Source organism: Astyanax mexicanus, chromosome 2 (assembly GCF_023375975.1).
Source record: "Astyanax mexicanus isolate ESR-SI-001 chromosome 2, AstMex3_surface, whole genome shotgun sequence".
Taxonomy (NCBI): domain Eukaryota; kingdom Metazoa; phylum Chordata; class Actinopteri; order Characiformes; family Acestrorhamphidae; genus Astyanax; species Astyanax mexicanus.
This window is the reverse complement of record NC_064409.1, coordinates 49463062-49484737: the sequence shown is the minus strand read 5'-3', so window position 1 is coordinate 49484737 and position 21676 is coordinate 49463062. Positions and strand designations below refer to the sequence as shown.

The window sequence follows — 21676 nt, the reverse complement described above, 5'->3', positions numbered from 1 at the left end:
TGCCACAAGATGGTGGAGGGAAAACACACAGTAATTGGCTAAAGCAAAACAAGCTGTTGAACATGTCGGACTGTTACTTATCAGTCAGAGCCTCTCCAAAATCATAGCCTGTGAGCCATGTTGTGGGGTTTGCTGCTGGTCTATTTTCAGATTGGTGTGTGTAAAAAACACCTCAAACACTTGTTCGACACAAGCAGAGCGCAAACAAACTGCACCACATAGCCAGTGACTCCAGACTCCAATGCACACACACACAAACACACACACAAAGTGTTTAGCATGCTATTTAAACTTTTTTTCACAGTGGACATGAACCAACAGATAAATGCTGAAAGGCGAATATGAGGCCTGGTTAAATGCAATCATGTTTTAAAAGCTAATGTGGCATTTGGCAAAAAATTTGGTCTGCTTACTCGGGCTACCATAACCACATACTGGTGGAAACATGTTGTGTGGAATGCACTGAGACTGACTGCATGAAGGATTTTTCTAACCATGTAATGCTAGGAATGCCAATGTGTAAGCCCTATCTTACACTCTGCACAAGGCACGTTGTGATGCTCATTGCTATCTTACACCCCGCCAAACGTCTATTTTCACGCATTCTGCTTGCATCGTTTAAACAGCAACTGTGCTTGTGAATATATCTACGCCAATTTCTGTCGTATTGCTATCTTGGCAATGAAAAACACCAGTGTGCCACTGATTGAAAACAACTTAGACAGATGTTAACAGTCAGTCATTTGTTGCTATCTAGTCAACACAGGTGCATCCCCCGCTTGTTACACACACATGGACACACAGCAGTGCACAAACCCATATGCATGCCTGTTGGCAGCTATGCAAACTTTTACTTCAAATTTAACGTGAATTAGAAGGTCAGTTTCCTCTGCTGAGAAGCATTGGACAAGTCCAGGCATTACTGAATAAGTGTCAGAGCGCACCTGCCTCTTAAAGGTAATGGCAAGTGAAGCACTGATTGGTTTGTTGCACACTCAAAATAGGTATACTTTTCCTGTCGTTATGATAGCAAAGACACACTGACAGGCCCTTAATCATGCTGCGAGGATGACAGCTCACCTATAGATCTGTAAAATAGGTTTTTTTGTGTGTTTAGGAAATAAGCATGATATGATCAATCTGCTCAAACTGCAAGGGATTTTATGTATCCCATGACTTTTGTCAGCCACATGGGTGCTAAAGTATGCTGCAATATCCTGTGGGATATGAGGGTGAGACAGACACCACCGGTCACGGTCATTACCACCCACTGCACTGTCCACTCTGGGTGATAATGCCTTCTATGATGTATTCCTGGTACACACTTGACACTATGGATCGAGGAATGGTAATCCTTGCACTTGAACTTCAGTAACATCTCATCCGGATGGCCACTATTAGGCCCACTGTGGTCGAACTCTTTTAATTTAGCTGCCTTGTCATGAGCACACTGGCCAGAATTCATGCTCAGTCACTAGATAATACCTCACAGCTTAAACAGGTGTTGGCGTTCCCAAGCTGTTTACTGAGAAAACGCTTCATGATCAATCACCTTTTGGCATATCAGTGTAGTTCCACAGTAGTAACAAATAGTTAATAGCACTGACTATTAACTATATAATACGCTGTAATAGTAATACATAAATATATATTTATATTTATTGGTTAGATCGTTGAGTTCAGAGGTGAGCTGTTGAGTTACCTTTCTTCCTGCTTCGTTGTTGTGAAGGTTCATCAGCCGGCGAGCATTTTTTTTAATCTCGCGAGCGTCCACGAACCTCCGGGAGAACTCAATTCCATATTTGATGTCAGCTGAGCAGCCGCCCCACTTCCAGCCTTCCTCCTGGTTGTAGTAGCCCTGCTTCTCGCGGTCGCAGCCACAGTGGCTCATGTTGCCCTGGCTGCAGGCTGCTGTGACTGCGTGGGCCACCCCTGCGGCTGTGATGGCGTAGGTGAATGCTGCCTCCCTGCTGCCTGGGGGAAAGAGAGATAAGTCTGTGAAATCTGCTCCAGTTAATGCACCCACTTACTCTATTAGACCTACAGTTCTAAAAAGCTACTGCTGTATTGAAGCATCTCCCTCATTACAACACTGAACACTAAACAGTATTTTAGCCAGTCATGCTTTAATAACTGTGACTCCATACACACAGTGTGGACTAAAGTAGGTAAAGAAAAAAGTATATAATTGTTTAACTATTTAATTATAATAAATGATTACTTAAATTTATTTTTTATACTAATCTTTTATCATTATGTCAGTGGCATTTAATAGTTATAAAATTACAAAAATATTGTGTATCGCAATAATTTCTGGGACAATATATAAAAAGAAATATACAAAAATATACAAAAAAATCTTATTGTGACAGGCCTATCTGTAAGTTTTGGGATTTGGGGTATTTGGGGCCATCTCTGGTGAGAATTGGTATTTGCACTAAACGTGCGGAAGAATCATTTTAAACTGTGTGATGCGGGTGCGATGCAGTCTCCTTTCAGAGCGATGAATCCGATTCCAGGTTATGTTCAGTCAGTCAGAGAGAGAGCGAGCTCAGTCAGACTCATCATCACTCACGGAGCTCTCTCCCCCGTTTAAACGTCAATCTGATATTAATCCTGGTTTTAGCATGGACTCTATCGCGTTCCTTTTTGGCTTTGGAGCTTGCTTCATTCTTTCATTCATTATTTGTTTTACAAAAAATGAGCTACTGAGCTCTGAGTTTCCCTTTCTGAAGTCTCCAATGCTCCACCAGCCACTCATGTTCAGTGAAGGAAAAGCAGCAACTATTATTTAGCACCTCCAGGAACTCCTTCAAGACTCTGAGAAAACTATCCCAGATGACTCTCCCTCATTACAACACTGAACACTGAACAGTATTTTAGCCAGTCATGCTTTAATAACTGCGACTCCATACACACAGTGTGGACTAAAGTAGGTAAAGAAATAAGTATATAATTTTTTAACTAATTATAATAAATGATTATTTACATTTCTTTTTTATACTAATCTTTTATCATTATGTCAGTGGCATTTAATAGTTATAAAACTACAAAAATATTGTGTATCGCAATAATTTCTGGGACAATATATAAAAAGAAATATACTAAGCAAAAAACTAAGCAGGATCCTCTTTTAGAGGCTGTACATGTGACGTAAGTACGTAAAGACGCGTGATGTGGGCAGAAGACCTCCTGCGAAAAGCGACCCGAAACCCTAGTTTTTAGAAATAATGCTGATGGTCATTCCAGCACTCTGGTAACATTACCCACAATATTTAGTTTATTTTCTACTTTTATCCTTATGGTTACCTGTCACATATGTAGCATACGGTTGATCACAATATATAATATAGGCAATATTTTTAATTTAATAAAAGACTCACAGCACATTTTTGAATGGAATTTTTACGGGATAACTTCACAGTAGAGCAGGAGAGACGGAAAGCCCTGACAGACTGCCTGTTCAAGCACCAAGCAATGGCATTCCACGAGTGCGAGAAAACAGTGTAGGTGCTGTCCAATGTGCTGAATTCCTCAAGCAGTGCACCTTGCCAGCTGGCCACAAGAAAGAGGAAAGGTCTGCAGGCCTCTTTGCCTCTGCAGATGGTTATACATTCTTTGGATGTTCAGAATATGATGCTAATTTTGTATGAAAGCTACAGTTTCCTTCACTTTACATCATTATACGCACACTGCCTGCAAAACACTGCACAGCAGGCAAACAGGTGGGTATCTAAAGCTCATCCACTCAAATATAAAGCATGTACCACAAGGTGATCAATTACACAAGTCAGATCAGGGAGGAACATGGCATGCTTGAGTTCAGGCTTGGCCTTAGCTTTAACCTCTAATGTGTTCTGCAGTGATGTTCGAGTGGGTGAGGAGATTCCAAACCGCATCAAGTCCTTCTAGGACTGATGTCCACTTCTTTCCTCTGCTGTCATATTCCTGACTCAACCAGACACTGACTCACTACCTACTGGTCACTGCCATTCTGCTTACCAAGAAAACCCTGTACAGCCAGCCTGTGGTAACACAGTAAACCCACACACACATACACATACACACAAATGCACACATCCACACATGCCACTCATGCAAACAGACACACACACACACACACACACACACACACATTTCCTAACACATGCACAGTGCCAGCATAATGGTTAAAACACATATGCGCATACTTAGAGGCTCACAGCGGAAATGGTGGGGCGTCAATGGGTTGTCACCCCCTGTTGGGGATGGAACTGCTGAGGCTAGTAATGAAAGCACATTACAGTATTAATAGTGTACAAATTAAGAGAGCGAGAGAGAGAGAGAGAGAGAGAGAGAAGTCTGTTAGTTTATGTATCACTGCCGTCATAAGAAAACCATATAATTCCATTTTTAATAGTTTTTTTTCACTGTTTAAAAAAAAGCTAGCTGTCCTTTATACTGTGTGAAATATAGAAATGGCCCAACTGAAAGTTTCAACAGTACATTGACAGATGTTAAGAACATTTTCCCCTCTTGTGTACACTTACCCTTTCTGACATTTGAGGTTTTCTTACAACAACATCGATATATCAATGTTCGCCATTACACAGAACGAAGAAGCCCACTGCTGCTTTCCCTCTCTGATGCTCATTCAACAGGAACGTCCAGCTTTCTAAGCTGCAAATCAGCCGTTCTATCTATAGGAGCAGAAATCCTGAGATCCAGAGAGGGAAAGCCTTTCCTACTACATGTCATACAATCGATGTAGGCACTACAAATCATCAGACTTAAAAGAGATTGGGCTGAATTGAGCTCTCTCGCTCCCATTCCCACTACAGTTCCTGAAATGCTAAGTGAAAAAAAAAAAACAGGGGCTGAATATTCCAGCCCCAGAGCCCTGTTCCAGGAGGAACCACCCTGGGATAGCCTTATGCACTGCCAGTGGAAAACTGGACTGACCAGAAAAACCTCAATTAACTTGGAGCAGTCCAGAGAGAAGAACACAGCGTTATTAAACCATGCGGCTAATAGAGTTTAGTGGCAAGTGTCTACGACAAAGTCCAAAATGGGAGCGAAGAAAATGCTTACAAAAATTAATGTGAAGCAGTATTTCTCCCCCTCCTCCACCCCCCCCATCTATACATAGAATCACTTCACCCCTCCATCTGTGGAAAAGGTGGGCGTGCAACTGCGGGCTTCATGACAAGCTGACCACTTTTGCGGAGGAGATCGGACCACTAAACAGATCTTGTATGACACAGCAGAGCAGATTTACAACCCGAGAGAGAGAACAGTAAGTACTAAAGTGCACACTCGCTCTTTCCTGATGAATTCTGGGACTGCCCAATGTGGCAGTGTCCAGTCCATTCATCCTTCTGCAGGCTGAGTCCTTTAAGGACACTACGCTACGCTGACCGATGTTGACAACAGCAGAAAAACAAAACGAAACCACTTCTTCCTCTGCTTCTTTAAGCAAAACACAATAACGACCGGGGCTGTGTATTGGCAAGAGCTTGGCGATAAGATACGTATCATGGTAGAGGGGGTTATGTTTCAATATACCAAAAAATATTGTGATATTGTAAGAAAGGCAATACAGTGGGGTCTGAAAACGGTCTGGGTTTAAAAACACCACACTAAATTAACCACTGTCTGACACGAATCTTCAGATGTAAAGTAAAGTAATTCAAATAAAAAATAAAAAAAGGATTAAAACGTATCAGGATAGGTTGACATTTTGATATTGTCTAATCATTTTCACTATCCACCTTTTCTCCCACTCCCACTTTTAGGAGTTTGTTTTTTCCACGTTTGTGTTAGAATATCCAGTCTGTTCATATTAAATGCAATCTGAACCAGCTACTGCTGTGGATACTGATCATAAAGTAGATAGGTTTTTTCAAACCCAACGAGTGGGGACACCACATAACTATAGCTAGGCATATCCACCGCCTTTCAAAGAGGAGGAGCTGCATCTGTGGTTGAAGGTGCTAAATTTAAAACATCAATCTAAACATTTGTTTTAAAATTCTGTGAAAGGAAACTCAGTTAAGCTCTAGTGAAGCAGAGCTAATATACGACTGTGGGATTACGAGTGTGTGTACCAGGTAAACCTGACATGGCAAGCCTGAGATGTCCACTTTACCGTAGCTTTAGAACTGGTCCGTTTCCGTCAGTCAGGATGTTCTGGTGTTGGTTTCTCTTCCACTAGATTGTAAGAGCAGACATATTGATGTTTTCTTCTCAGTGAAAGGTGGTGGCTTTCACTGAGACTCTAATCTTTCTGTGTTGTGTTAAAAACACTGATGTTCAGGCTAACTTCTCCTCTTTTTCTAATTACTGTGACACCCTCTATATATAGTAGTATATTATGCTACTCATTTTGTACATGTATTTCCACTGTACCACTGTGGGTTAATCTATATCAGTGGTCCACTTCTGCACTGGAAATTTCAACACAAAATAAACAAACATGAGCCCCTCCTTTCATGCAGAATGTGGATAATGAACTGCAGAAGATTCTGGCCCAATCCCATTTCACCCCTTGGCCCTACCCCTTACCCCTACCCCTTGTTTTCAAGCGTAACCTTGGAACAGAGTTACAAGTGGAAGGGGTAAAATCCTCTCTCTAAGGGACAAACCCTTCAAGCACCCGATAAGTGACCACTAAAGTTCAGTAAGCTAGCTGGTTGTTAATTATTTAACTTTAGGGCATTGTATGTCTTCAGAAAGAGGAGACATGGTGCCTAAATGAATTATTATTGTTCATTCCTTAATTTCTTTGTGAAGGGGAGATGAAATTAGCTTTCATTAGCTTTTATTTAATTTTATTTTTCCATTCCGCATTTAAGGTGGAATGAAAAAGTTAGTTAGCTAGCTAGCTACTGAGGTGAACTACTAGCACCTTTTTTATGCTTATTGTGAAGAACTTTTAGTTTTTTTTGGCCACCACCACCCCCCCTCTTCGGAGGACCAATTTAACTTTATTGTGTATTAGTGTTTATACAGAGTTTTAGGTACTGTGAGCATTGGGAGAAGAAGACAAAAAATATATAATATAAAAAAAAGGGAAGAACCTAATGAAGAACCCACTCTCTGGGTGGGTAGATGGTGCTCCTATTGTGATGTTGCTCAGACCCGGCATCTGTTAGCTGATGTATAAGAGCTGGGGAGCTGCACTTTCCTCTGAGTGTGCTGTCTAATCTATAATGCTGCATCAGCCTACACCCTCCTAGTGTTGGGGACATTATTAGTAATGATGGGGCCTTCATTAAAATTGGGGAGAAATGGGATAAAAGCTAAAAATATTTTTTTAGGTAGATAAATAGATGTTAATATGTGGACGTCCATGAAACATCTCAAAATGGAACATGGGTTAAACGAACAAGACTTACAGACTATTTCAGCATCTTTTTCCAGCATAATGCTGGGTGGGATTATATCACCTCATTAGCTGGTAAATTTGTTCTGCTGTAGGAATACTAAAAATTGGGCAGCAAAAAACAAACTGCATTTACTCTAAAACAGCAGTGTGGCAGTGTGGAAAATGCACCTCAAAGCTTAAAAAAACGGAAAGCTTGCAGAAAACACTCATAAAACATCCAGGGTTTTACAAACTACTATTACTAGCCTGGAGGTTCCCTCCATGTATCTCTATTTCTGACACCACTGCAGTCTCATCCACTCATTCAGTTCCTCACAGCGTGAGCCTGCTCATGCTTAAACAAATACTGGTGAGAAAAGTGGCACCCGCTGGTGGTTGCAGGGTGCTGCAGGACTGGAGTCATCCATCAGACATATCTTTCTCACAGCAAGATGAGCAAGGCCTTAGGAAAATACTTTATACTACTTTATTTATGAAAGTTACCAGTTATATGTAGCAAAGAAAATTGCATAATACTAAGTTCTGTATATTTTTTGTGTATTTCTGAGTTAAAGACAATGCTAGCATATATACACTGACATGCCAGATATCATGATAAAGGAGCTGGTATTGTGTTTCATGACTTTTGCTGTGTGGCATAGAAACTAAAGAATGTAGATGTGTGCAAGGACAATTTTAGCCAGATGCCACCGGTCAAGATTATTACCCCTGCTGTGTAATATCATGCACAGGATCATGTTCATGCCATGAACATGCACAGGATAACACCTCACAACAACACAATATAAAGCTCTGGAAAAAATTAAGAGAGTTTTCCGTTTTCTCTGATTTTGCTATTTATAGGTATATGTTTGAGTAAAATTAACTTTGTTGTTTTATTCTATGAACTACGGACAACATTTCTCCCAAATTCCAAATAAAAATATTGTCATTTAGAGCATTTATTTGCAGAAAATGAGAAATGACTGAAATAACAACAAAGATGCAGAGCTTTCGGACCTCAAATAATGCAAGAAAACAAGTTCATATTCATAAAGTTTTAAGAGTTCAGAAATCAATATTTGGTGGAATGACCCTGGTTTTTAATTACAGTTTTGATGCATCTTGGCATGTTCTCCTCCACCAGTCTTACACACTGCTTTTGGATAACTTCATGCCACTCCTGGTGCATAAATTCAAGCAGTTCAGCTTGGTTTGATGGCTTGTGATCATCAATCCTACTCTGGATTATATTCAGAAGTTTTCAATTTAGTAAAATCAAAGAAATTCAACATTTTTGATTCTCTTATTTTTTTCCAGAGCTGTAGGTGTGGGTGTACTCAATACATTAACTTAGTAACCATTTCATAATTATTTTTCTAAATTAATCTCATGATATTTGGTATGTAAGTATCATCATCATCATCACTATTATTATTATTTTTTTTTTTTATTACACTTTCTCTCTCTGGGGCCTGAGAACCCCTGATCATAAGCAAAAATAAGTCCTGCTTTGTGTATCAATGTTAGAGAAACTGATTAATGCACTGCACACTACTGTTTTTCGTTCTGCTTTATGTAGCGTTGCTATGAACATGTGTGCCCAGCAAATTATAGACAAAGTTGTGGTCCATGAGGTTTGCAGCTAGAGGAATTAGCACAGCCGTGTTCCTAGTCAATAAAATAATATGGCTTTACCAGAGTGGCATACTTTACAGCAAGCGCTTTGTTAAGTGTGCTGTGCTGCAAGCATGGGTGCAAGTGTGTGTGTGTGTGTGTGTGTGTGTGTATGCATATTTTTTCAGCTATACCACATAGGGAGGAGGACAGGAAGAGAAGAGAGTGGTAAAAAAAGAGTTGTGTTACAGTGAGAAGTGCAGCAGATTCAGGCCTTATACACTGGAGACCCTCAAGTGCTTTTCAGTGTTTACACTGCTTGCACTCCATTATATATCAGTTAGTTCCAACCCCGCCAAGCGATTGGCTGAGAGGACATTCTAGGAGTGCCAGTACTGCACGATAATGGCACTCTGACCGAAGCATATTTAAGTGTTTTTCTACCACATACTGTACATCCATAACATTACAGAAAAAAGCAGCAACATTTTAATAAGTTAAAGATTATAATTAGCTTATTATATTATTTGGATTTTGTTTAATCACAAATGACAATTAAAACAAAACAAACGTAAAAACTGGAAATCTCAAATTGTTATTCACACAGCATCTCAAACTGCATTTAAGTATGCAAACATGCTATACTCATCAGAAGTGTTGCTAAGCAATTTATCTTAAAAATCCTACAATAAACAAAGATAACGGAACTGTGGTATAATCTCAATACAATCTAAATACACTTAAGAGTTGTGCTTTGGTCTTATGCCTATGATCACAACACACACATGCTCACACTCATGTATTACTGCCTAAATTATTTTATTTGCTTACTCTTAAGCACTTAATCAGTTAAACCAGGTCCAGAGCTTAAGTATTACAATGTCATGCATTAGGAATGAGTGCCCAATTTTACCCATACTGTCAGGTTGCAGCAAGTGAAACACGGACGCAGACGCAAATGCAAGTATATATATATATATATATATATATATATATATATATATATATATATATATATATATATATATATATATATATATATGTGTGTGTGTGTGTGTTAGTCTGCTTTCATGTTTATTTGCTTTATTTCTGTTTTATTAAATATATATATATATTTAATAAAACAGAAATAAAGCAAATAAACATGAAAGCAGACTAACACACATACATAAAACAAGTAATAAACCACAAACAAGAGACTAGCAACCTAACCAGACATAAAATGCACAACAACCAACAAGGGAACACAGAAACAAAGGGGCTATATATACGGAAGTAGATAGGAAACACCTGGAGACAGGTAACTAGGGGGCAGAGTTACAAATGAACACAGGTTGTAAGCACTGAAAACAGGGGAGGAAACAAGGAGAACATAGAGCCATGTGCCAGAAAGCAAGCTAGGAAAACAGACAGGCACGGAAAAAGATAGAAACACTTTTTAAACCTTTTAAAAAGTTAATACTCTTACAAATTAAACTCAAAACTGCCTACTTTAGTGCACATAATGTCACCAAACTCTACATAATCTCTTAAAACTATGCTGAGATACTGGTGTATGGCAGAATACTGTAAGGCCCTTCTGATATGAACATTGGTAAATTAAGCTATAATACATTCAAGGTTTGTGCTATAATGTGTAATATTGTCACTGCTGTGCTGCAGTCAGAGGCACGAGGCGGCAGGCCAAGTAATGTAGATCAGCACAGCAGCGCCAATATTAAACGTTATAGCACAATCCTCGAGTGTATTATTGCGGTTATAGCACAGTTCCATTATCGCTGTTTATTGAATGATTTTGAGTTAAAGAGAATGAAGTAAGTAAAGTAAAGTAAAAATTATATATACTTCATTCTTGGATTTCACATGTAAAGTGCACAGAGACACAAGAATATACTGCAAAAAATAATCTCTCGAACTAAAAGTTTGCATCAAGGTGTGCCAGTATCATGGGATACTAGTTTGGACTACATTTTGCTGCGCCCTAGAAGGAAGTCATAAGATGCCACTATCTATTCTAATGATGCATTCATTTGCACCGATTGCCGACATAAAGCGTGTCTAGTTCCTGTACAGAATACTGCCAATAAAATAGAACTATAAACATAAAACTTTTGAAACAATGTCTAATGCAAGCCGATGGCTGGAGGGCCCTATTAATGTACTGTAGCTGGGATTGTGCAACAGGGTTTTGTGCCCTGTCATATTTGAATGTCTTTAAAGTTAACAGCCTTGCCTGATCCTCTTCATAATGCTTTATCATATATGGAAATGCAGTGCCGTAAATATTCAAAATAAATGTGATAAGGGATAATAGAAATGCAGCCAGGTCCTCTCGGCCCAATCAATGTGGATCATTCATTCATCTGATTGTGTGAAGCTGAGCAAGCTTCATCTGATCTCCTAACATCCTGTTTCCATGCCCCCACCAGCCAAGCTAACACAGACACACACACACACACACACACACACACACAAGCATGAACACACACACACACACACGCACACACAAAGATCGGCCAGATAACACAGCCTACTCATCCATCCATCAATCCTTCCTTCTTTCCATCCATCCATCCATCCATCTGTCTATCCATTTGTTCCTACAGTGTTCCACTCACGCCTACTCTGGCCAAGCCAATAGAGACAGACAAAGATTGGACTGATAACACTTCCTACCCCATCATCCATCTATCAGTATTTCCAGCCAACCGGCTGGCTCTCCGGAAAAACCAGGCTGAGGTGGCTGAGGGGGGTGGGACTGACTGGGATAGGGACAACCAGCGCTAACTGTGCTGTTTCAGCACAATCTCCAGTTTAAACACACAAGCTCTGTCTGAACACACAACACGCTCAGCCACAATGTTAATTACAGCCACTTGCAAGCTGAAAATATTTTGACAATAAATGGAAATTCATATATGCTTTTCCAGTTTTTTACAGACGGGACTTTCTGCTTTCTCTCTTCAGAGCAGAATCTGATCGGAAGCAACATGAGACTATTACATTTCAAAGCTAAAAATGTGGGCTTCTATATGTTCTTGAAGAAATCAAAGGGACTGGTAAACAGATTAGTTGTCACAGGAATGGGCCAAATTTTCTAAATTAATATGCAATAAAGTAGTTTTACAAATAAAATTGTAGAGCAACACATTTCTATTATTCCACTGGTGGTGCTGTTTTGGTAAATATACACATGCACTCTCTGCCATGCACTGGAGGGAGAATTGAGAAAACATTGTCGCTAAAGCAAATTTCACCCTGCTTTTTACAGTTATGAATGTTACGGTTAGAATTGTCTTCAGGTGTTAAGTTTAGTGTACACTGAAATAACAAAAAAAAAATGCAGAGCTTTCAGACCTCGAATAATGCAAAGAAAACAAGTTCATATTCATGAAGTTTTAAGAGTTCAGAAATCAATATTTGGTGGAATAACCCTGGGTTTAATCACAGTTTTCATGCATCTTGGCATGTTCTGCTCCACCAGTCTTACACACTGCTTTTGGATAACTGTATGCCACTCCTGGTGCAACAATTCAAGCAGTTCAGCTTGGTTTGATGGCTTGTAATCATGCATCTTCCTCTTGATTATATTCCAGAGGTTTGCAATTTTCTAAAATCAAAGAAACTCATCATTTTTAAGTAGTCTCTTATTTTTTCCAGAGCTGTATGTATGAAGTCCTTCTGAGACCAGTCCTCGCTTTTACACAGCATGTCTTATCCATTAGTTTTAAAGCTTTCTCTGTTGCTCTTACTTGCTTTCTCTCTATTGCAATCTAACCATTTCTGTTGCTCTCTCTCTCTCTCTCTTATCCTGTAGCTCTAAAAGTAGCCCACCCTATCTGAGGAACAAACACTCAATCTCTTCTCCTTCATCATGCTAGGATTTGTTGTTCAGATCTCTTTCACAATCACTTTCTTGCTTCTTTACTTTTATCTGGCTTTCTCTTTCTGAATCTCCTCTGGACTAGTACACTTAGTTCCTGATACAGGTCTTCAATCTGCTATCTGCTGATAAACACCCACATTCTCTCATGCAGACATTTCACTGGTTCTGAGTGACTGAGCTCGGTAAGGAAGTCGTTTGATGATAAGCACTATATCTAATGATTAAAGAGCGCTTCATGTCACACACAAACAGACACTCATCTCCCTGGTGGACAGTTTTACCGTCAAGTGAGTTATTGCTTACTGCACTGTGCCTTTATTATAAATACTGAATTTTAAAGGTTTAAGGAACCAAAGTAAAGGTGGAATACTCATCCTAAACTCTGGGTCTTAGAGCTGTGAATGAAATTGAGAACTGCAAAACAATTTAATCTTCCAACTCTTCAGAGTAAAAGTGATGGAATACGTGATGTCTTGTTGAACGTCAGGAGTAACACAAATTAGGCAGCTTTTCCTCCCTTAAGACCACATCAGCTAAAGGGACTGACCTTAAAAACAAAAGGAGCATTTTTCGAACTGCTGGCATTTCAAGCAAAGATGAAGCAATGATGTTTCTGATCTTATTGATGGACCCTCCCAGCTGAGTGTCTGCATCACAATTCCATTGAAAAGCAACCAAGAGTTGTCAAATGACATTTTTCTTAAGTTATTCAACTTACAATACAATCCAGTGCAGCCATAAATTAAACCACATGTGTATGATTTCTGGCATTAGGAAGAGTTGCTGTCTATTGTTAAGTTGCAGTAGAAAGTAATTTGCAGTTAAGTTTTTCTGAGAAGCTAGGACTTGCACGTTCTTTGAGGATCGATTTTCACCACAGATTAGGACAAAAACATTTGCAGAAAAATGGGAGCCTCATTTATTTGCTTCAGATGGAAATCTGGACTTTGCCAGCTTAGCCCAAATCTGTCGAATAACACTATAACATACAACCCCAGCTCAGGAACAGCTGGAACAGTATGGAAAATTCAAATATATACATGTGTTATGTTTTTACATTTGGTTGCAGAAAGTGTGAACCAAAGATATTTCATGTTTTGTCTGGTCAACTTCTTTTGACTTAATTTGCTAATATACATAAATTCCCACACTTCAGACCTGCAATACAAGTAAGAGCAAAGAGGAAAGTAGAGCATTTACCAGTTTATAATGTTGCCATTCCTTTGCACAACACTTATAAGATGTTTTGGCATTGAAGCCACCAATCAATTAAGTGTTTTAGGTGTTTGTTTTATCCCATTCTTGCTGCAAACACATTTTGAGGAGTGTATTAGACACTGTTTTTCTCCAAAATTTCCCAATGCCTTTGTAACAGAATGTGCAGAATGTGGTTTTGCATTGTCTTGTTGAAAAGGCATGGATGTCCCTGGATTATCTTGGATTCATGCAAAAAACAAAGACATTTATGAAGTTTTGTGTGTTTGCATTTATAGAAATATAGTCCAACACAAGCACCTAAGCCCCTCAGAGAGTACTGCTCTGGTTGGGAGACTAAACACAAAAGTGCGAAAGTGTGATTAGTGTCGGCAGGTTGGCTGTATGTGCAATAGTGAAGTGGAGTTGCTTCGTGACAACTAAGAACTGCTCCGCCGACGAGACAATCGAGCCTCTGCTGGTCGACTGTAACCGCGCACAACAGACATGGAGTCTGCTAAAAGGAATCGGGCTCAACATGGAGGTAAATTCTAAGACAATTTTATTTGGTGCTTTCGATGAAAGCCTGGACCCTAAAGTAAAAGATTGCTTTTGGTCCATGTTATGCATAATTAACAGCAAATTATGGAGAACTAGATGTGCTATGGTGATTAAACAAACTCAAATATCGGCAAATATAGTTTTCCAACACGTAATCAGCGAACTTATGAGACTGAGAACCTTGGACCTAAAAAATGCAAAGAAACACCCCTGATATCTATTAAAATTTTTAAATATGAAATAAAGGAAAATGTGGGAACCTTTCTTTGTATATGTGAGAAGCTTACAATCCTTTGTTATTCCTGAGTAATCTGTTTATTATTTATTTATTACATAATTGTGTTTTTTTTTCTCTTTCTATTATGTTATATATGATACTATGTGTCTTAGCTATTCTTTTTTTTGTTGTATTTTCCCCCCCTATTTCTGCTTAGTTTTATTTGACTGGATTGGATTTTGCTCTGCATTATTACAGGACAAAAATAATAAATAAACCTAGGGAAAAATATATACAGTTGTGGTCAAAAGTTTACATACACTTGTAAAAAAACATAATGTTATGGCTGTCTTGAGTTTTCAATAAGTTCTACAACTCTTATTTTTCTGTGATAGAGTGATCGGAACACATACATGTTTGTCACAAAAAACAGTCATAAAATTTGGTTCTTTCATAAATTTATTATGGGTCTGCTGAAAATGTCACCAAATCTGCTGGGTCAAAAATATACATACAGCAACATTAGTATTTGGTTACATGTCCCTTGGCCATTTTCACGGCAACTAGGCGCTTTTGGTAGCCATCCACAAGCTCCTGGCAAGCTTCAGGTCGAATGTTTGACCACTCTTCTTGACAGAATTGGTGCAGTTCAGCTAAATGTGATGGTTTTCTTGCATGAACCCGTTTCTTTAGCACTGTCCACATGTTCTCAATGGGGTTTAAGTCAGGACTTTGGGAAGGCCATTCTAAAACCTTAATTCTAGCCTGGTTTAGCCATTCCTTTACCACTTTTGATGTGTGTTTTGGGTCATTGTCTTGTTGGAACACCCAACTGCGCCCAAGACCCAACCTTCGGGCTGATGGTTTTAAGTTTTCCTGCAGAATTTGGAGGTAATCCTCCTTCTTCATTATCCCATTTACTTTCTGCAAAGAACCAGTTCCACTGGCAGCAAAACATCCCCAGAGCATAATACTACCACCACCATGCTTGACAGTAGGCATGGTGTTCCTGGGATTAAAGGCCTCACCTTTTCTCCTCCAAACATATTGCTGGGTGTTGTGGCCAAACAGCTCAATTTTTGTTTCGTCTGACCAGAGAACTTTCCTCCAGAAGGTTTTATCTTTGTCCATGTGATCAGCAGCAAACTTCAGCCGAGTCTTAAGGTGCCTTTTCTGGAGCAAGGGCTTCTTTCTTGCACGGCAGCCTCTCAGTCCATGGCGATGTAAAACACGCTTGACTGTGGAGACTGACACCTGTGTTCCATCAGCTTCCAAATCCTTGCAGACCTGCTTCTTGGTGATTCTTGGTTGACTCTTGACCATCCTGACCAATCTCCTCTCGGCAGCATGTGATAGCTTGCGTTTTCTTCCTGATCGTGGCAGTGACACAACTGTTCCATGCACTTTATACTTGCGTATAATTGTCTGCACAGTTGCTCTTGGGACCTGTAGCTGCTTTGAAATGGCTCCAAGTGACTTCCCTGACTTGTTCAAGTCAATAATTCGCTTTTTCAGATCCACACTGAGTTCCTTTGACTTTCCCATTGTAGCTTTTGTAGCTGAGTCTAATCACTGGGTCAAATGAGCCCTATTTAAATGGGCTCATGAGAAGTCAACAGCTGTAGTCAATCAGAATCACTTACAAGAAGTGAAGAGGCCATGACATGAAGCTAATTTGATTGACACAACTCGCTACATCACCAAAATTGACAAATTCTGTTGCTGTATGTATATTTTTGACCCAGCAGATTTGGTGACATTTTCAGCAGACCCATAATAAATTTATGAAAGAACCAAATTTTATGACTGTTTTTTTGTGACAAACATGTATGTGTTCCGATCACTCTATCACAGAAAAATAAGAGCTGTAGAACTTATTGAAAACTCAAGACAGACATAACATTATGTTTTTTTACAAGTGTATGTAAACTTTTGACCACAACTGTATATATATGGAATAATGCAACATTTTGCTAGTTATTAGGTGTAGCTAAAAAAAATGTCAGAAAATGTTATATATGCTGTGTTCACTTGATTTTGATGTAAATTAATTGTGAATTGTGTTTTTTCTCTGTTATGTATGAAAATTATTTAATAAAGTTCATTTAAAAAGGAAAAAGAAAAGGTTTTAAAGGCAGCATATATTGCTCTAAGATTTCAATGTACTTTTCTGCATTAATGCTGCATCACAGAAGTGTATTGACGCAACCCTATATCATGACAGACCCTGGCTTTTGGACTTTTGCTAAGAAACATATGGATGGTGATTTTTATCATTAGTCTAAAGTTTAAGGCAAATATTTCAACCGAAAAATCTGGAAAACTGGTTCTTCTGACAACACATGTTTCCAATGATCACAGATATCGCTGAGTCTAAAGAGAGGTTGACACTTGTTTGTAATCACATCATCATTACTAGACTGAAACTAGCCTGGAATGTGCTGCAATGGCTTGCAATACTAAAACATTAAATGAAGATGACCAGCAAAACCTTAACTCTATTAGTTTACTGGGCCACACTGCCTGCACTTAAATAAAAATCAGTGCATAAGAATCGCTGCACTTTGCATTTTTCTTACTGCCTCGATTCTTTCTGGTTTGGGGTTGTAGATGTAACAAGAATGATTGACATGACAGATAAAAACAAAGTATATGCACATTCACATGCACACTAGAAACAGTATAATGGAAGCAATATAGTGCCCACCACAATATAGCCTACTCTTTTCTCTCCTATTCTCATAAACTGCCTTCCAAGTTCTCAGAGAGAGGGAGCACACAACTCACCATTATATAGTTTTGGAATAAAGTCAGCAACCATACAAATCAACCTCCATTTCATCTTTGAGGATTCGATACTAAATATCAAAAGGCGATCAACACAACAAGAGCGCCGATGGTTACATATCTGCATGGGAATATTCACAGAAAGAAATAAATACAAGATTAAATCAATACAAGATTAAACCTGGAGGAAAGAATAAAGACAAAGGGATGCAAAGCGGGCTAATTTTCCTGCAGAAATATGAAAATTGTGTCATTCTACCCCATGTAAATGGCAAATGGCATTTGCATGGTGAGCACTGTGGCAGACCGCAAGCACTTGATATGCAACCACACGCAAAGTTTTGTGATTCAGAACTATCTGCTCGCTTCAAAGATGGGAAAACAGTGAGATGGGGGAATGAATGGCACCACAAAAATTCCTCAGCATCAAAGACCATGGGCAGACTAGTTCATTTTTGGGTAATAGTAAAAAAAAAAGTTTAGGGGCCTTCTTTTCCTATAGGCTGTCAAACCTGTTTTGCATTATTCCCACACATCACTATATATCCCTATCACATCATTATATATAAAAGCACACTTGAACTAAAGGATCCATAGGATTCTTACATCTCAGGACAACAATTATTTTGTTATTTTCCTCATCTTGCTACAGTATTTAATGTTTTTTTATGAATTCCTGTGTTTTGTTTAGTAATAGTAAGCTATGAAACCAATTTATACCATGTTTCATTCTTACACTTTTACACTACATGATAAACACATTCATTACAACAAACCCATTTAACTTAAGTACATACAGCTCTGAAAAAAAAAATCAGAGAACACTATAAAAAGATGAGTTTCTTTGATTTTACTAAATTGAAAACCTCTGGAATATAATTAAAAGGAAGATGGATGATCACAAGCCATCAGACCAAACTGAACTGCTTAAAAAAGCAGTGTGTAAGACTGGTGGAGAAGAAAAAGCCAAGATGCATGAAAACTGTCATTAAAAAAGAGGGTTATTCCACTAAATATTAAAACTTGTAAAACTATAAATATGAACTTGTTTTCTTTGCATTATTTGAGGTCTGAAAGCTCTACATCTTTTTGTTATTTCAGCCATTTCTCATTTTCTGCAAATAAATGCTCTAAATGAAAATATTTTTACTTGGAATTTGGGAGAAATATTGTCTGTAGTTTATAGAATAAAAACAACAATGTTCATTTTACTCAAACATATACATATAAATAGCAAAATCAGAGAAACTGATTCAGAAACTGAAGTGGTCTTTTAATTTTTTCTTGAGCTTTATATGGGTTTCATTTAAACCAATAATCCCACGAAAAGTAGTTTTTCAACGCCTAAAATACCACTTAGACCATTTAAATAATTAAAATTTAAATCATATCCTGCTTACTTTATTCAGCGTAACTCAGTCACAGTTTAGCAGTGCTTCGGTACTGTAACAATAACGCACCAGTAAACTATCCCCCCAATTTCACCCATTCTTAAAGTAGTGTTTCATCTTTCATTTTGCCCTTCTAGAAGTTTTAATTGAAATAAAAAAAAAAAAAAACAGCAAAGTTCCAATATCCAATACTTTTGTCAGTCTTGGAGAACAGGAGAGGCTACCAGTACTGTTCCATATAATGAGGAACCATGAGAAACCAGTAAAAACACTTGAGTGAATTGTAGCACTGCATTTGGACGCAGTCTGCTGGCCTTAAATAGACATATTAATCACACCCTATGCTTTTAGTGCACGTTTGGAATAAATGTAAGATTCTTCATATGGTTAAGAGGCCCACCCGGCCGCCCCTGTGCGGGCCCTCTTGTGAAGTGAGGGCAGCACAAGTTTGAACTCGAGCAATTTTTCTCTGAGCTCAGTGACAAACTCCATTCACAGGAATACATACTGAATCACCTGGATGACAAACAGGGCAGAAAAGTAAACACTAAAGAGGTAGAGTGCTCCTCTTTCTCAGCTCCGCTGTGTAAAGGAAACTGGAATTAGCCGGAATTAGTTTTAATCCCATTTCAAACATGAAAAGATAAAAAAAACACTCTTCCTCAGAGCTTCACAACAATACGTACAGCGTGTCACAGCCTAGATATTTATTGACTGAATTAAAATATAGCTCTCAGAAGCTAATTTCAAAACATCCCTTTTTCATTTTTAGTGCTTACAATCTCCAAATTAATGAGCTGTGTTTAAACTGGATACCAGCTCTGAAGTTCCATCACAACATGACCATTTTTCCCTGAACGTTCTTGTTGTAGGCTGCCATACAGATCGCAATCTTTTCGCTATCTATTAACAAAATCATCACAGTCATTTTTCTTGAGCCACATTGTCCTGTTATGTTGATATTAAGAAACAGCCAAATTCTTCAAAATGCTGACAAACCAGTGATGGATTTTAAACTTAATGAGAAACATTTAATTCTGTATTGTATTGTTCCAGTTTTTCATTTGCTTCTTTTTTATATGTTAGTCATGCTTTTCAGCTGCAGAATACAGAAAATTCCTCAGCCACCCTTTCTCTTTCTCTTTACACGGATATTTACATTTACAGGGTAATAGTGAAATGAGGATCAGATTACCTGACCGTTCTCTGAAACAGAATCTTTCCTTGAATGAAATCTTTGGGGGCTTGGTAATACCCAATAACCCCGCTATTAATATGTGCTGTACTGGAAAGCCAAAGTAAAACGGCTAAAGATTGTCCAAGCTGACGGAGACTGGCCAAGGAGAGAGCGAATCAGCTTTGTGGTCAACTGATCTTTAACTCTTGAAAAACAACAGTATCCTTGCAAGGAAAATGGTTTAGCGGTTACAGTTTGCAGGACAGGCATTAAAAAACAAGGCAGTGAGCATTGGGAGTAGCAGAAGTAACAGAACCATGAAGTGGATTGAGCCCAATTCTAAATCATTTTCTGAGGCCGTATTGAGCAAGGGATGCTTTCTCAAACGAGTTGCAGAGTGAAAAACAGTGAACCGTACTTTCAAGTTTAAACCCATTAGAATCGCAGGCAAAAGGAATATGACTGAGTAAAGCAGAAGAGCACAAGACGAAATAAACGTCTACTGCTGAACCATTACAAAGTACCACAGCTACAAAAACTAATCAGATACTAATAAAAAGATAGTGTTAAGGTTGATGTGGTTAGGATCTTTTCAACATCAGTAATAAAAAAACTTCTTCTTCCAAGAAGAGAACAAAAAAATGTCAAATGAGTATTAGAAGAGATAACCGTTCACAATGCCACCAGTTTCATGTGTTACTAAATCTGTTCCCATTACACTTTAATTTTCTAAGCTGCTAAAATAGTAAGTCTTGGGACATTCCACAAAAATCTGTTCTACAAACAGTTGCATGCAGCATATTCAGAAATGTGATAATTCACCTCTTCTCTTCTTTACAAAAACTCCTTTTACAAGAGACAAAACGCACAGCTTTACACACTGCTGAATACCAAGTTTAGAAACGCAAGCAATTGCAAATAAATCCTTTTGTTCAAAGATCCACCACAAACGTGTAAAATTTCCTACAAACTGTAATGCATTTTGAAGGAACCCAAGTCCAGCAAAGCCATTTGGAAAAGCAGTGGTAGTTAACAGAGCAATTGGCGTCAACTTGCAGTGCGACCGCATTTTAACAGCAACAAAACAGTCTTAAATGGAAGGAAATATATAAAAAGCCTATAAAAGCCACTCTGCTCTATGGCCATCTCTGGAATGTCTCTCTGAACAAAAGCAATGTAAATGTTTGTCGGGTTGTAGCTCATTTTGACTGAATAAATATGAGACAGAGAGAGAGAGAGAGAGATAGGTAGGGAGGGAAAGAGGGAAAGAGAGAGAAAGAGAGAGAAAGAGAGAGAGGCAGCAAACAGCCACAGCTTTTAAAGATTTAACTGTAGTTGAGTGCCTTATTTGTAGTATTGTTTTTTATTATCATTTTTTAATTTTGGTTTGGCGTCAGATTTTGCAGTCTATTGCATGGTTTCAACTCAGCCAAACCTGTATTGCTAATTTTTTTCCTTTATGTCTAAACTATGAAAGGCATAACTAATGTGAACACATACA

At 38.5% G+C, this 21676-nt stretch overlaps 1 protein-coding gene across 2 annotated transcripts in view; it reads right to left on the bottom strand.

The window, feature by feature from the left end:
- wnt7bb (wingless-type MMTV integration site family, member 7Bb) overlaps positions 1-21676 on the bottom strand; it is a 43733-nt gene that overhangs the window by 6270 nt on the left and 15787 nt on the right. For both annotated transcript variants that reach the window (XM_007231584.4, XM_007231585.4), the window contains exon 3: positions 1703-1974. In XM_007231584.4, the coding sequence (XP_007231646.2) occupies positions 1703-1974 (272 nt within the window). The remainder of the gene's footprint in view (positions 1-1702; positions 1975-21676) is intronic.